At 46.8% G+C, this 16,218-nt stretch overlaps 1 protein-coding gene across 1 annotated transcript in view; it reads right to left on the bottom strand.

Annotated features, from left to right (window-relative positions):
• Positions 1-16,218, bottom strand: part of chd7 (chromodomain helicase DNA binding protein 7) — a gene marked incomplete at both ends in the record, with an annotated part of 64,210 nt that overhangs the window by 33,536 nt on the left and 14,456 nt on the right. Inside the window, 9 exon segments of the mRNA XM_080010509.1 lie at positions 2,093-2,336; positions 2,528-2,649; positions 3,888-4,025; positions 4,181-4,264; positions 4,828-4,942; positions 7,104-7,159; positions 8,537-8,602; positions 8,752-8,883; positions 10,834-10,978. Coding sequence (XP_079866635.1) covers positions 2,093-2,336; positions 2,528-2,649; positions 3,888-4,025; positions 4,181-4,264; positions 4,828-4,942; positions 7,104-7,159; positions 8,537-8,602; positions 8,752-8,883; positions 10,834-10,978 — 1,102 coding nt within the window.

Genomic DNA, 16,218 nt, shown 5'->3' with positions numbered 1-16,218 from the left:
TCGGCAAACCAGGCAACACCAGGGATTGGAGCTCCTCCACTGTATCGTCTGTGCTCCTCCCATAACATAATTAAACACTCTTCCCTGTCATCCACCATTGGGCGAACCAGAGGACAGGAGAGATTAGACTACTCCAGCGGGAAGTGTCCTTTCAGGGAGGCTGCGCGTTCTGACCGCTGAAGCAGGCTAAGCGCTGCAGAACATCCCCTCGGCCTCGACCTTGAGGATTACATCGGCCTGGATTAGGAGCGAGCAGCCGCCAGTCTAGTGTCTTACTACCCAGGACAGCGCTATTACAGACGCTACCTCCTAGACCTGCAAAACCATTCCAATAGAGCACTGTGTCGCACAGAACTGCCCCTGTACTGCACCGTAGCATGCAGAACTGCTCCTGTACTAAGCCTAAAGCGGGTCATTTACTCAAAAAGACGAAAGAACAAACGCTGAAAGAGCCACCAGCAACACCCTGAACACCGTTGTCCGTATACTCAAACCTGGTTTATGCTTGCTGCAAGTGTGGGGAATGAAGTAGTGAGCAGGACATCAGTTCAAACCCCCTCTCCTGTCCCTGCATGGAGTGGGCCGACAGATCATCTCCCTTTCCACCCTTTGTCGGTTTAAACACCATGAACGACAATTCCTCCTCGACATGAACGACAGCTGTGTTTGCTGTTTAGCGTTCTTCGTTTACTACTTCACACAGTACTATCCACAGCCACCCGGAGTTTCTGAAAAAACAATGCAACGGACAATGCTGCGACTATTAACACCCAGCACTCTGTGGGAGGGCACGCCGTCCGCAAAGGACCCCTCGCCAAAGTATAACCAGCCCTTAAGAACTCTGTTTACATTTTTATCATGTAATGCCATGCCACTACGGGGGCATATAGTGACCCCATGGCACCTATATCTGGAATTCTGTATCTAAATATGCAAACATACACAATGATGTAATATAATATTTTATATATTAGAATAATATAATCAATATAAAATTATTAATATTCTATCCGATAAAATCTCGCTAAAATGCTGCTAGCTGTTTGCTTGGAATGTGATGCTCCAGAAGAGGAGGCAGAACTCCGTCCACTAGCATGACGCAACAGCATTTGGACCAATCGCCGACGAGGGGAGATCTCAGAGCATAAAAGTTATCAAAGACAAAGTTTGCCTCTGGGGCCTGCGCCAAAAACACAGAAACAACCCTTATCACTGCTTCATTTCGTTCTTCTCTTGAACTGCTGCCGTACAGGGTCTTGCCATGCAGAACTGCCGCAGTACAATGCATTACTGCACAGAAGTGCCCCAGTACAACTCTGTACTGCACAGAAGTGCCCCAGTACGGAGCCTTACCATGCAGGTACTTGTCAGCAGATATCAGTGACATCTTCTATAAAAGCTTATAATGGTTCAAACTAGAATTAAAGATTAGACAGAAGGTCTCTCCCCGAGACACCGGAAGTCACATCTTCCTCTGTCAGGAGAGGGATCCCAGATTAGCTGACCGCTAGATGACTGGTGTCCCACATAGCAGCACTACTGGTTGAAATCTAGCATATCCTCTCACGTCTACTTAGCGCTAAGATAGAAGGGCCGCCGTGGCCAACAGCCAGTCTTTCCCTGCTAAATAGTCCATGAATTGTGCTGCGACATTAGGTCTATGTGTCGGAGCATGTAAAACATGAGCCGTGAGATTATGTCAACAAAACAGGTATTTTATTTAAACTTAAACCAGTTTGTTTCAAATCAATTTGAAACGACCCGATAGATGAATTCCCCTAAAGTAAATAAAGCCTCAAATCAATCCTAATGAAATCCCCACAGCTAAAGCAGCTGGCTCCAAAGCCAGACCCTGCCACCACAACGCCATATGTAATTAACATATCACATTGTGATTTAGGCATCAAGAGTTGTGATGATCTTGCTTGGTAGCTGTCAAGGAGCACGCTAGCTCCGCAACCTTTCACCGACGGGCCTGAGGTGTATCGTACTGAGCAAGATATTTCAACTGTAAGGTCTAGTTTGTCTATTTCTGAGAACATGCATACTATGTTTGGAAGTGATGCGAGTCTTCTCATGTTGCGGTGCCTACCTGTGCATCTCTGTAGTACATCTCGTAGGCCTGGATGGTCTTGCGGCTGGCCTGGCTGCCGTGGTAGACGACGGCATTGAGATCGGTCCAGGTGCGGAACTCCCTCTCCCAGTTGGGGATGGTGGAGAGCGGGGCGATCACCAGGAAGGGCCCCGTGATGCCCTTGTTGTAGATCTCGTAGAGGAACGTTATGGACTGGATGGTCTTACCCAGGCCCATCTCGTCCGCCAAGATACAGTTACGTCTGCAAAAGATCACAGCAGGGGTGCCCCGGGCATTACGCGTGGGCCGCCAATGAGGGCTGGCCATGCAGAACTGCTTATAATATCAATATTCTGATCAGAGACTCGTCTAGGATTTGTGTTGTCTGATGTTTGATTTGGTCGATATTGCCTGGTTGGATATGACGGGCTCTGGGCTATGCCGCTGACTTACGTGTTGTACCAGTTGAAGGTGAGCCAGTTCAGCCCCTCCAGTTGGTATTCCCTGAGTGCGTTGCCGTTCTTGTATTCTCTGGAGCTGTCGGACTTCTGCCATTCATCTGCAGGAGGCCGCTCCTGACACACGCACACATGTTTATTGGTGTTAGGAGAAGACAACTGGAGATGCTTTAACAAAGCTTTAAGCCGCGGTTCCAATCGTTCAGCTCCTGAAACAACTGCAAGTCGCGGTCCAGGCAACTTTTTTTTTGTTGTTGTTTTTTTCCCCTTTTGGTTTAGACAAGCACTGATACACACAAGTCACAAGAAACAAACTCTTGTTGACAGGAAACATCAAGAGACTTCAATCAGTTTGGGCAAATAACCGTACAAAGACTGCCCGAAAGCTGATTGCCCAACTGCCTCCGTGTAACCCCTCGATCTCTAATAACGGAGAGAGAAAGAGAGAGAGAGGAGGAAGAGAGCGAGAGAGAGGAAGAGAGAGATTAAGATAGAGGGAGGTGAGAGCAGAAGAACGATAGGGAAGGAAAGAAAAACAAAGATAAAGAGAGGAAGGAAGAGAAGCGAGGCAAGCAAGCGCGAGACCACAGTCCGTCATCTGCTTCTGTTCAGCATTAAACACACTCTTAGTGGTTTGGCGTGCGTGCGTGCGTGCGTGTGTGTGTGTGTGTGTGTGTGTGAGAGAGAGAGAGAGACCACAGGAACTTGGCCCTGTGGAGAACAGTTCTAGGAGCTGTAAATCTGGATGGGGGGGGTGCAGAAGTGCCGACACACGCCTAAATTTATTTTCTAAAAGCGGAGATCGGGGAGAGCGATAGGACCGCAGACGGCACACTCATACGGCAGGAAGACGCACACGCAACCAAGAGCTGTGAATCAAATCTGCCGCGAGGACTGAAACAGGGAGAAATGCAAAGGCCCGCTCGGCAATTATCCTTCATGTTACACATTTAGGTCTGTCAAACTCTCACTCAGCGCGCACGCACACACACACACACACACACACACACACACACACACACACACACACACACACACACACACACACACACACACACACACACACACACACACACACACACACACACACACACACACAACTGTAGGCTAAGCTATAATTAAGGGTGAATTAAGCAATATTTTGCACTTTTGCTTCCATGAGTTGAGGTGCTTTCAAAAACAATGATTTTAATAGTCTATGAATCAGATATTGATAAAGTCACGGGAAGAATCATTTTTTCAAGTCAATTGATGTGTTTACACACACACACACACACACACACACTCACACACTCACACACTCACTCACACTCACTCACACTCACTCACACTCACTCACACTCACTCACACTCACCACTCTCTTAGTGTTGGGTGTGCATTCAGTGATGCGTTCATATTCTTCGATTTTCGACTGGTCGATGTCGGCCTTCAGCTCCCAGGTAGAGTCCTCGTAAGGCAGGCTGCACCACTTCACCAGGTACAGGGTCACAGTCTGCGCCGCACATACACACACAGAATTAGATAAGCAGGCAAACAACCTGTGTGGAGTGAAGTTGCGAGAGGGAACCTGGAAGAACGGAGAAAACAAACAAAAAAACAAAACAAAACCAAGGTGTGTTTGTGTGTGTGAAGTGGCAGGAGCAGCACCTCTCCGTTCTCATCTGTGCTCTCAGAGACGTCAAGGACTCTGTCCACCTCCACGTAGTCCGGGTTGAAAGGCTCGTCGTCCATCTGAAAAGAGAGGCACGGCAAAAGGACAGGACACCACGTGAAAAAGAGCTGAAATTTAGGGTTCCATCTTTGTTGGGACACATTTTGACATCAAATATTTATATGTCCAGGTCCAGAGAGGACAGAAGTAGGGGCTTTTTGGTTAGTGATTGTTGCCCTCTGAAGAACAAATAATTAAAGTCTTCATTCAAATCTGAGAAGACTCATTTGCACTGGTGTCAAACAACAATAAAAACTATGATTGATATGATCCAAAGTTGATCCTCAAATCATTATTTCTCTTGGTTTTGAATTATTGGTAACTACACAAAAATATTCTGAAAAGATTCTCAAAATAATCCTACAATAGTTTAATGATGTAATAATAACATATGTATACCAAGTATACAGATGCAATCACAAGTTCCACCTTTGAAAAGTAGAATATATTTTATTGTATTGACTGCTCCATCATTGACTTTTGATTGATTAGTCAAGCGACTCCACTTCCGAGCAGGCTTTCAGACTTTTTCTCGCCCTCCGCTTGAGCTTCCATGAGGTTGACGTTAGAGAGCGGACTCTACCTCCGTGATGAAGGTGTTGAGCTGCTGCTTGGCCCTGAACCTCTTGATCTTCTGGTGGATCCTCTTGTCCTTCTCCAGCTCGTCCAGGGGGGCCCAGCGACAGTGGAGGTACGAGCTGCGGAGGAGGAGAAGGCGACGTCACCAACCTACCCGACGACCAGGTATTCACTGGAAATGTGTGTCCTGGTGTGCTGTTTTGAACGACGCACCTCCTGTCCCTCCAACAGACTCAAAATGACCGCCGGCATGTAATCCATCACAATTACTACTTAATCACCCGACGGCAATTATTTGTGCCAACTGTAAAATAGCGTTTTACGATCAAACGTTTCCATTCCAATTTTAAGGGATACTGGCCTGAAGGGATAAGGCCTTTTGTCTATGGTACCCAGATCTAAACTAGAGGGTTGTTACCAAGATAATCCCGGTGTCCAGGGCAGAGATGCTAAATGTGCCTCCTCAGGAGCAGGCGAAACAACTAACCTAGCTCCTGTGAAATTCCCTTTAGTAGGAAGGGGAATTTTAAACCAATGTTGAAAATTTTGCGATAAACAATGTGAACTAGGCGAGTTTCCGTCAGCTGGTTCGAGGAAAACTGCAATGGAATTTCTTTATGGTCCGATGGTCAATGCCAATAAATGGCTCTTCTGCAATAGGTATGAGGTAAAGGTATAGTACACGTTTTATGAGAATTATTTGCACGACAATTAATTGTTGTAATAATCCCCTGTAGATGAGACACTTTGTGGTTAATGAATTGAGGCTGAATAAAAACACATTAGACTGGCTTAGGCTATTCTAAAAAGCGTTCAGAGTATTAACGCCGTCCGGCTCAACAGCTCGTAATAAAAACAGATGAAAATTAAAAGATTGTGGTCTCTCAGAGCCCGGCCAGCAGCAGTAATGGACGGCAACTCAGCCAGTGGGTCATAAAGAACTAGTACTGTCTGCGCCTCCTCAATTAGATTACACAGCCTGTTAGCTGCACACAGCACACACACGGCGTGATATCAGATTTTCTGTGTGGCATGAGGGGAAGTAGCAAGTATGCCAGTGCGCTGAACTGCGTTGTATTTCATTGTTATTTTAGCAGAGAAGACCGATTAAGAGGGGCCTCTGACAAATAAAATAAAAATACACAATTATTAGTCAAAGTTTCCACAGGGGTGGAAGAGGCAACACTAAACATTATAAAGACAGTAACACAATGTAAAAAAATAAATTTGCAATTTGTAGATGTCAAGTCAATCAGCGTAGACTGAAACTGTTTAAAAGGATTAAAACACGAAAATCCTTTCAAGAAATGAATGACAATTTATCATAATCGAACAACAATAATCTGAGCCTTTCATACAAAAACTCCAGAATCGACTCCATTTAATCTCTATTTCCAGCAAATGTTTTACTTTGGAAAAGCAAAAAAAATTTGAAATTCAGTATGTTATGAACTTTCAAGACTAAGCTGCAGGATGGGTGAGAGCCCTGGCGTGTTTGAATGCAAAGACCTGAGCAGCCATTCTTGTGAATGTGAATGGATTCGCTAACGTTAGCCAAAACATGTAGAATCAATTAATAATTTAAAATAAAGAAATAAAATACACAATTTAAATGCAATTTCAGCATTCAAAAAATGATATTTTGTTATATTCTAATTCTATCTTAATTTCTTTTTTTTTTTGTAGTTACACAAAAACATCCAGTAATTACTTAAATTAAGTCCCACAGCAACAGAAAGCAAAGCAGACGTGCGCAACGCCGCTTGGACACAGATTTGTTTAGTTCATTCCGCTACACCGTGATCGGGACAGTCCCTTAACCCAGCTGTGTTTAAAATTGTAGTTTCATGCAAGGAAACAAACGACAACAAGTATTGCCAAAAAATGAGGACGAGCGACGAAGAAACGACAGAGCGTTGAGTGAGATGAGGCTGGGCTGTGTGGGCGCTGCAGCGCTGTCAACTCGCTGTCAGAGAGAAGACAGAGAGCGGGGAAGCGCAGCTGCTAGCGGAAGATCCATAGTCCAGAAAACGAGTTGTAACGTTTCAAACATTCAGAATGGATACGTATAGGAAATCGGACATTTTTGACAACACTAGTCTGCAGAGCTTTGTTTATCGGCCTCGCGAGCGCAGCCATCCGCCCATGGCGATCATTTCAAAATGAGTAGATATTGGCCAGAGTCCTTGACCGACTGATTATTGGTCGGCCACCAGTATCGACCCAAATCTAGTTTTAGCAGCGAGCGCGTGTGTGTGTGTGTGTGTGTGTGTGACTCACAAGCTCTTGAACTTGACGTAGAACTCCTCCACTTCCACCTCCGGTCCGGACTCCAGCTGAGGGGGGCAGAACAGTGCGTCATTGAGAGTAACAGCAGCAGATACTTGTACCGACACATCTGTGACGTGCAGGCGGGACGGAAATCTCCGGCGCGGCGTGTGGAATGTACAGCGTGGCGGGGGGAGCGGTGCTGAACCTCACCCAATCCATCAATCCAGACGCGGATGAGTTGAACGGCAACATTTATAAAACTAAATTTTAAATACATTTTATGACTTTTTCAAGGACTTGCAGACACCCTGAAACCGTCATACCAGAAAGTGCATCTAGCAGTCATTATCCATCCGTCCATCAATGCATGTAAGGATCGGTTTATTGATCATGTTATTATTGGTGCTGCTGCTGCTCTGGCTGCTGATGTTTTAGTCGTACACAACGTCTTAGTTATGGTTGTGTCTTCCCTTTTCATTCCCGTACAGACATGCTCTCTCTTGAATAAATGTTTCCACTGCTGTGACGTATATTTATATATGTTGAGTGGAACAAGACAACATCCCTGCGTGTTACGCGACCATATTCCAACCAATCTGTGTCTGCCCAGCCTGCAGACAGCGCAGGCTAAAAACAGTCATAACATCAAAAAATGAAGACTATTATGATAATAAAAGTCTTGATCCAAGGATGTATGCATACATTGCTTTGGCTGGACACTGACAATCATAATCACAGCTGTAAGACCAAACCATTTGAAATGGTTTGATTATTTTATTATAATGCATTACAATGGCATCTTAAAGCTTGTCATAAACACGGGGAGAGGCAAAGTGCAGTCCCAATATCCGAGTGTGAGAGAGAAGGGAACTCCCTCAACTGTACCTACTTTAAGTGCAATCACCCTCCTGCGCGCGCGCACACACACACACACACACACACTCTAACGCCATGAGTCATCAATCACACACACAGCCTGAGGAAACGCTAGCTTGGCGTCTGGCGAAGCTAGCATTGTGGTTTTGGCGGCATGCCAAGCCCGAGGTCAAAACTCTGTGAATGGAACGCTGTGTGTGTGTGTGTGTGTGTGTGTGTGTGTGTGTGTGTGTGTGTGTGTGTGTGTGTGTGTGTGGGGGGCAGCTGGCTAGCAAAGAAAGGTTGGCTGAAGACAGTGTGTGTGTCTGTGTATGTCTGCGTGCGTTTCAAAACAAAACGTTAAAGGAACATGTAACGTTTGCGTCCGAAAACTTCTCTGACACACACTGAAACACGGCGACTCAGGTCTCCATTTTCTAAAGTTGAGACTGTTTTAGTGTGTATGTGTGCGTGTGTGTGTGCGTGCGTGCATGCGTTCTATCTGTTTAGGGGCCAGCTGCAGAGTGGTTAATCAGATGATGTGATCCGCGTCTCGGTGGCGGCGTGTTTAGGAAACCCCGTCTCACCTGCTTCTTGCCGGTACGCATGGTCATAATTTTCTCCACCACGGGACCCTCCACCTCGGCCACATCCTGCAAACACACACTTTATGCCACTGCTCCACCAAAATGCTTAAAAGTAAAAAAATAAAAATACAATAAAAAAGTGTTTGAAAGCTTCAAAACGGTTATCCTAATACACTTCAAGCGGATGAAGCTGCCGTGTCCGGGGCCCGACTCACCTGCTGCTGCGAGGACGACGACGGGGATTTGGGCGTGGTGGAGTCGTCTCCGCTGTCGTCCTCCTCAGATATCCGGAATTCCAAGTCCTCCGTGTACCTCTTCCTCTTCACCTGCCGGCTGGAGCGCCGCTTCTGCCGGGACGGAGAGGAAGGGGGCGAGAGAGAGAGAGAGCGAGCGAAGGCATTAGGCGTCAGATTTATCCCCCCCCCCCTTTTCCCACTAATTGGTCACGGTCGCGCGGCCCCGGGAGGAACCTCCGGCGCCGTGACGTGAAGTTATTTATAACCTGCGCAGCCTCCGAAAAAAACAACGACAAAAAAAAAAAAACAGCCGATTAGTCGGGACGCTTCCCGATGCACTCGGCACTTCTCGGGAGGGCGGTGTGTGTGTGTGTGTGGGGGGGGGGGGGCTGCGCCGTTCAGCGAGAAAGAAAGCAAAAAATAAAAAGCCCCCCCAAAAAAAACAGCGTCTCGTTTCCCCACCGCGTATGCAACCCCAACTCAAGGTGGTCTGAGCTGAACCTGCCTCACAGCAAACAACAACACAACAGGCTTCAGTAATCCTTTCACACCCTGGGATGGAGGGATGGATGGGGGAGGGGGATGGATACCTGGGCGTCTAGCGGCGTACAAAGTGATAAAATACCGCTGTCTGACAGAGGGAGCGACAGGCTGCAGAGTGACGACGTCCACCCCGGTCGGTTCCGGGTATCAAACCAAAGAGGGGATCCCACGACCAGGACGCCCTCAAATCCAAATCAACGCTCGAGTCGCGTTTGGTGAACTATGATGGCATAAACTACTAAGACAGATTCTAACCAAACTCAAGAGGAGGTTTTTGGACCAATCACTCAAGGCTGAAGTCGGCCATTATCAGAGGTTTCCTGTGCGCGGTTAGGAACCGGGAAACACGTTGAAGGACCCGCCGACACGCCCCTTACGGTGGCTCATATTGTCTGGATGAATGATGTGAGGGAGGGGACATGTTTACGCAGCGAGTTGTTCTGGTTGGAGCTGGAGGGAGCGCTCAACACCGACGCAACGTCAGATGTTAAACATCTATTCAATAGTTTCATATCGTTTTGGGTCGTTCCCCCTGACGACTCAGTGACTTTTACATTTTTTTTTGTTACTTGATGGGAGATGCAGAAACGACGCCGTGGTCCTTCCCTGAACAGCAGCAGGTGAAGGAAGATCCGATATTGCTTTTTGATTATCCATAAAACACAGCATCCATCCAGAGCCGTCCGATAACTGCACCCGGGTGATTATGTCATCATTCTGAGGTGATTGTAAATCTTTCCCTGACAGCCGGCAGATTAACTTTCTACCCAAATTTCTATGTCCCGATAGTTTTGACCTTCCACCCCCAAAATGGACGCCAGTTATTATTATTATGACAGTGACATGAAATCAACATAATAAACAATTGAACTGTTGATCGCATATTTTTATGACAATCGCCAAATAATCTTTCAGGATGTTGACGCTTCCACGTCCAGGGCTTTTTTTTTGTTTTAAAGCGGAGGAAAAGCTCCCGAGGGACCACGCCTTCACTTTTCTCGGAGCACGCTCACACAGACACATACACACGCACACGGAAATTTCTACCAGTTACAACTGCAAACTTCAACGGTTTCACCCGGCGGTTCTGCGGGAAGAATATTTTCCCCCCCCGAGCGCGCGCACCTCGTGCACCGCCCGGCACCGAGCCTGGTGGAGCAGCTGCCTCCCCGGTGCGTGTTTGCTTGGACTGTCAACAAGTCTGGTTTACAACACAAACAGTGGGCGGCTGCACCAGGCCGCCCACAGGCCCTGCCTTTGGAACTCCTGACTTTAGGACATTGTGCTGCTCGACAACAGTTTGGGTTTTTATTTTTAGGGTACGTTTCGGACGCGCCTGGGTGTCCTTTTTCTAAACCGATTAAAACGCAGCGACGCGGACGGCTTCACTTCGGCACCGCCTCCTCAATGAAACCTTTAGTGAAACATGCACCGTCATACCGAGGGCGACAACCATCTGATACGCCGGACTTTAATTGTCCCGGTGACAGTGGTGTTGTGCGTGTTTGTGCTCGTTACCTGCACGCCGTCGTCCTCGTCATCCTCGGTGGGTGAAGCGGGCGGGGACTTGGCCTCCGCGTCGTCGCCCACCGATGGCTCCCTTTTCCGCTTGGCATCCTTCTTGCCGGAGCTTGCGCCGCCCTCCGACTCTGCCTTCTTGCTGCTGGAGACGCAGGGAAACATGAGGACGTTAAACTCCTACGCTCAGTCCAAGTCATTCAAGTCATTAAAGACCAAACACCAAAAGATAAAATAAAATGGATTCCGGGACAGCAGCGAAAATAAAAAATAAAACCACAAATGTTAAAATCTCTCCGTAACCACAGACTTCTCATCCATCTCACACAAATGCAACACATGACTTGCAGAACCTGGTGCCACAACCTTTGCAAACCGTTTAGAATTTCCCCCTTCATTTATAAATAAGGTGTGACTTGACTTGACTGAACAGATCATCCTGGAGGTTCTCGTACTTTTTCTGACCAAGTAGTTTGACGTTGGATCAGTGAGATCCAACCTGACGTGGGCCACAAACTTCCCAGCTCAAAACCGTTTCTTCGGACCAGGGTGTAGGTGACGAACTGCCCTGGACACTGCTGACATCGCACCGAAAACTTGGGATTGAGGATTAGGCAGAAGCAGTAGGGCTCCGTCATTCAGAGCAACCATGTGAAAATGGAGACGCCCGTAGAAATTTTGTGAAGAAACAAATAGTTCTAAAAGGGTGATCCTTTAACTACCTTTCACCAGAAAAAAAAAAGTATTTCTCTCCAGCGTGTGTGTGTGTGTGTGTGTGTGTGTGTGTCTCCCAGGGCGGTGGCCATGTCTGATTTACCCATTTAGAAATCATTAGTGCGCCTGAGGCTCTGGCACACAGGGGGTTAATATCATGAAAGACAGGGAGGAGGAGGAAGGGAGGGAGAGAAGAGGGGGAGGGAGAGCAAGAGAGGGGCCCGGGAGAGAGAGGGCGATGGAGGGAGGGGTTGAGACCCCCCCCTCCGGGCTCTGTCTAATCTCTGGCATTGAGAGACAGAGTGGAGCTGGCTCTCTCTCTCTCCGTGTGTGTGTGTGTGTGTGTGTGTGTGTGTGTGTGATTCTCCAAGGGAAAAGCAAGAGGACACACACACAGCACCTCTCCACTGTGCCTGTATCTCTCCTCCCCCTCTCTCTCCACTGTGCCTGTATCTCTCTCCCCTCTGTGCCTGTATCTCTCCTCCCCCTCTCTCTCCACTGTGCCTGTAGCTCTCTCTCCACTGTGCCTGTATCTCTCTCTCCACTCTGTGCCTGTATCTCTCCCACTCTGCCTGTACACCCCCCCCCCCCCCCTCTCTCTCTCCACTGTGCCTCTCTCCCGGGGCTCTTCTCCTTTCATCCTCACGCCAAGAGCAATCACCATCTCCGTGGTAACGGCTGGTCATGTGACCTGCACCTGTTCCTCTGGCTGGTCGCCACACGCTGGAGCCATCTGGACACACACACACACACACACACACACACACACACACACACACACACACAGCGAACTAACTTGAGCACAAACACACTTCTCCACTTGGCTGCCTCTTTCCTCTCTTCTTCCTGCACTACATCTCAACCCCCCCCCTCTCCTCCTCCCATTCTGCTCCAATCACTCCATCCTAGCTGCTGTTACCACACCTCTATCTCTCTCGCTCGCTCTCTCTCCTTGTGTTTGCTCTGCAGTTTGCTCTCTGTCCGGCAAACAGGCTGAATTAGACCCTGCTACACCAGCTTCAGTGACTGCCATATTCCGCATCACATTGAACACATCGCAATCATCATATCCAGAGGCGTCACTTCCCCCAGTCAAGTGAACCCAGGAAGTCTCAGCATCGTGTTCTTTGGTGAAGTTTGACACGTACCAGTACCGCGGTGCCGCCAACCATCAGCAAAGCGTTGACCTCTGTTCGGGCTGTTTGTTTAAAATGGAGGAAGCTCTCGTTTGCGCAGTGTCAGGTAATCTGACTTCTTAAAATTCTGCGCAGCCATAATATAAATAGTTACACAAAATAAGGGCTGCTTTGCATAGATACTGAGAGGAGTGGAGCGCTGCTACTTCCTGGTGTGATCGGGGCCTTGGACTGAAGATTTTGGGTGCGATTCTACTCGTGTAGCATTCAAGGTTCAGAACCAACAATAACAGCCAAATTTAACTTCAACAAGATGTAGTTGCCGTTAAATAAACAAACGTAAGAAAGGCAGTAAAAACCACCATAGCAGCAGGACTGGGCAATAAATCGGTCTAGCCATAGGAGACAGTCTGATTTTGGTCATTGTCTATCGCAATATAGTAAAATGTCGTCTTTTAAGGCTGCATTGCAGTAAATTCATCCCATTTTTAAAACTTCATAGTTCCGTCTTGACTGTCCTAATCAACGCCTCTACCTGCCTGGTCACAACAGCCACCCTGAGAGTGACCGTTTCTCAGATATTTCCTGGGTCTGAATATCTTATGAAAGCACAAATGGTCAAATGATCAATATTGAGTAACCCTGTGAAATATCATGATATTTGATTTTGTCCACATCGCCCAGACCTCAATAGCACTGTTATAAGTTAGGAGAAAAACATTAAAAAGTAATCAAAAATATATGAATCTAATACTACTCACAGCTGCACAATTAATCGTATATTAATTGTGATCTATAGATATTCGCGATACCCGCAATATTTGCATCCACATTGATCGTGGCTGGGGATGGTCTTGCTGTTTTTTTGGGGTTGTTTTTTTTTTGCAAAAAACCTGTGGGGGTTTGGGATTTGTTGGGTGTAAATAATTTTAATTTGGTGCCATTCTATTTTTCGGTAAAATGTAATTTATATAGTTCATAGTTTATATTAAGAAGACTAACCCAATATCATTTTAGCCATAATCGTGAAGCCCGAATACTACAAAAAAAAAAAAAACCAAAAAAACATTGTTTACCAACGGGAAAAGCCGAGGTGCACTTCAAACCATCAGGATCAACACCACTGGAAGAGACACCCGCTTGTCTCCTGGGAAACGCGCGCGGATCAGCTGTGGATTTCATCAGTTCTCTCTCTCCGCTCGTCAGACACACACCCACCCACCACCCCTCCATCGCTCTCTCCCTCCATCACACTGAGGTGTATTCTCTAGGGCTTATCGCCTGGCATTTACACATGCTCGCCAGCTGTGGGGTGCACTGCGGGTGTGTGTGCGTGCATGTATGTGTGCGTGCACGTGTGTGTGTGCGTGCGTGTCAGAGATGAAGGGCAGGGGGAGTATTGACAATGGAGATGCTTCATGCAGATAGGTGGGTGGTGTTGGGTGGTGATAGGTGGGGTTAGGACACCTGCCGCCGTGGTGAGTCATACTCCTGGACACACGCACATAAACTTGGCCGTGTTTATGCATTTGGTTTGCGGCCATTAATGCTGCACTGCCACTGTGTTTAAACTGCAAACAAACACACATTTTCTCTACCCTATCACATGGGAAGATACACACATACACAGGAGGGTGTGGCTGTGTAGCCAGGATGTGGGTTATTTATAGAAGTGCTTCCTCTGAGAGGACGGAGAGTGGCGAGAGAGACACAGACGCCCCTTTCCCACACAGAATCGTAACATTGCTGGATAAAAAATATCAGTAGGTTGTAGTCAGTAGGTGGTCGATCCCACCTTGGCCTCAATTATGGAAAACTTCCTGATGGAGTCTGTTCCCATATTGATGACCGTTATGGGCACAGTATGTGATGGTTCAGGGTTAATAAGTTATGTCCAGTGTAGATGTGATGGTTTGTACAATCTCTCGGCAACAGACGTACAACCTGAATCGGTTTTGTTTTTTTTCCCAGGCTCTCGGAGACCAGCGCTTCGCTTCCCGTCGCCCTGCCCCTCCCGGACGGAATCTTCCCTCCGCTGACGGAGGCAGGACAGAGCCCCGGTCCCCCGGACGCAATAAACCCTAAACCCAAAGTTAATAAACCAATCACCCTGCTCGAATATCGTTTTTACATCAAAACTAGCGGGTATACCGGGTTGTTTAAACGCGGGTAAACCCGCTAAAAATAGGCGATTGACGCCTTTCCCACTGCCGGGAGAAATGCCTTTCTTTATATTTTTCCCTGATGTCATGTTCGACATGACAAACACGGCGGAAAAGGGGCGTGTCATGTTTCCAGTGTGACTGGGGGGAAAAAACAATAGAGGAGATGGCAACTTAAACAAACAACATAAAACTTGGAAACAAAAAACGGCTCACCACCCAGAGAGACTTTGTTCCCTTTGTTCCCATAACGGCAAAAGAGTTGTTAAAAAGAATCTGATCGTTGGAGAAGGACCCGACGCTATGGCAGAAGCAGCGAGGAGTGCCCGTACCCGTGCACGGCTCCTTCAGCAGCGGGGAGCGGATGAATTGATATGAATAACATCTCTATTTAACTTTTGATTTGTAAAAAGAAAAACCTTCAATCACAGTGGAACATTGACTGATTGATTTAACGTCAAGCCTCGTCATTGTTCGCATCTGAAAATGAACAATCCAAAAACAATAGGCAGCGTTTCAGTAAAAAGTACGTTTTTTATGAAAATGTTGCGCGCATACGTCCGCATACGCAAGGCGCCGGTCCGTGCGCTCAGGAACAAAAGAAGACAACAAAAAACAACAAACAGACGCAGTGTCCTGGAAGAGGCTCCGTCCGGACTCTCCAGGCAGTGCCGAGGTTCAGTTAAAACAATCGCTATAGGCGGGGGTGGTAAGAGAGTCACGGAGAAAGTGTCCTCATTATGTTACTTTCCATAAGGAGACGCAAAAAAATATATAATAAAATGAAAAAATTAAAAAAAAACACTTCACAAAAATATATTTATTTATTCATTGTTAATATCGCCGAAATTTCAAAATTGCATTCTAGCGAGTGCGCATACGACTATATAATAGTATGTATAGGCTGGATACGATTCAGGATCTCTTCATTGGAATCTGATTCAGCTGTTCAATGGGAATATTCGACTACACGGAGGCGGGCGCGTTGAAGGAGCGATCAGGGTGCCTTTTGGGCACCCATGATCGGTGCACCAAAACACTATTTTTATCTTAGATGACTATTATATTTTATTATTTTATTTTAAGTCTGCTTTTTGGAAAGAAACTCAAATAAACAAATATAAAAATATATTCATGATTCCCCTTATTTACTGTATAATTCCCCATTGAAATGTTATCCCTGTGCATTTTACAAGCTTCTAACTGTTTTATCCTGTTACTGAGATGGACACTGACTGGGGAAAATAAATAAATAAATAAATAGAAGTCAACGGCTGCTGGACTTGAAAGTAGAGTGACTTTCGACTCATCGACTTTCAGGGTGCAGCCCTAGATTCTAAATGGGATATGAAATAATCAAATGACATGAGGAT

The sequence above is a fragment of the Zeus faber genome (assembly GCF_960531495.2).
Source record: "Zeus faber genome assembly, chromosome: 12".
NCBI classification, from domain to species: Eukaryota; Metazoa; Chordata; class Actinopteri; order Zeiformes; family Zeidae; genus Zeus; species Zeus faber.
Note: the sequence above shows the minus strand (reverse complement) of the source record. Positions and strands in the feature narration are given on the sequence as shown.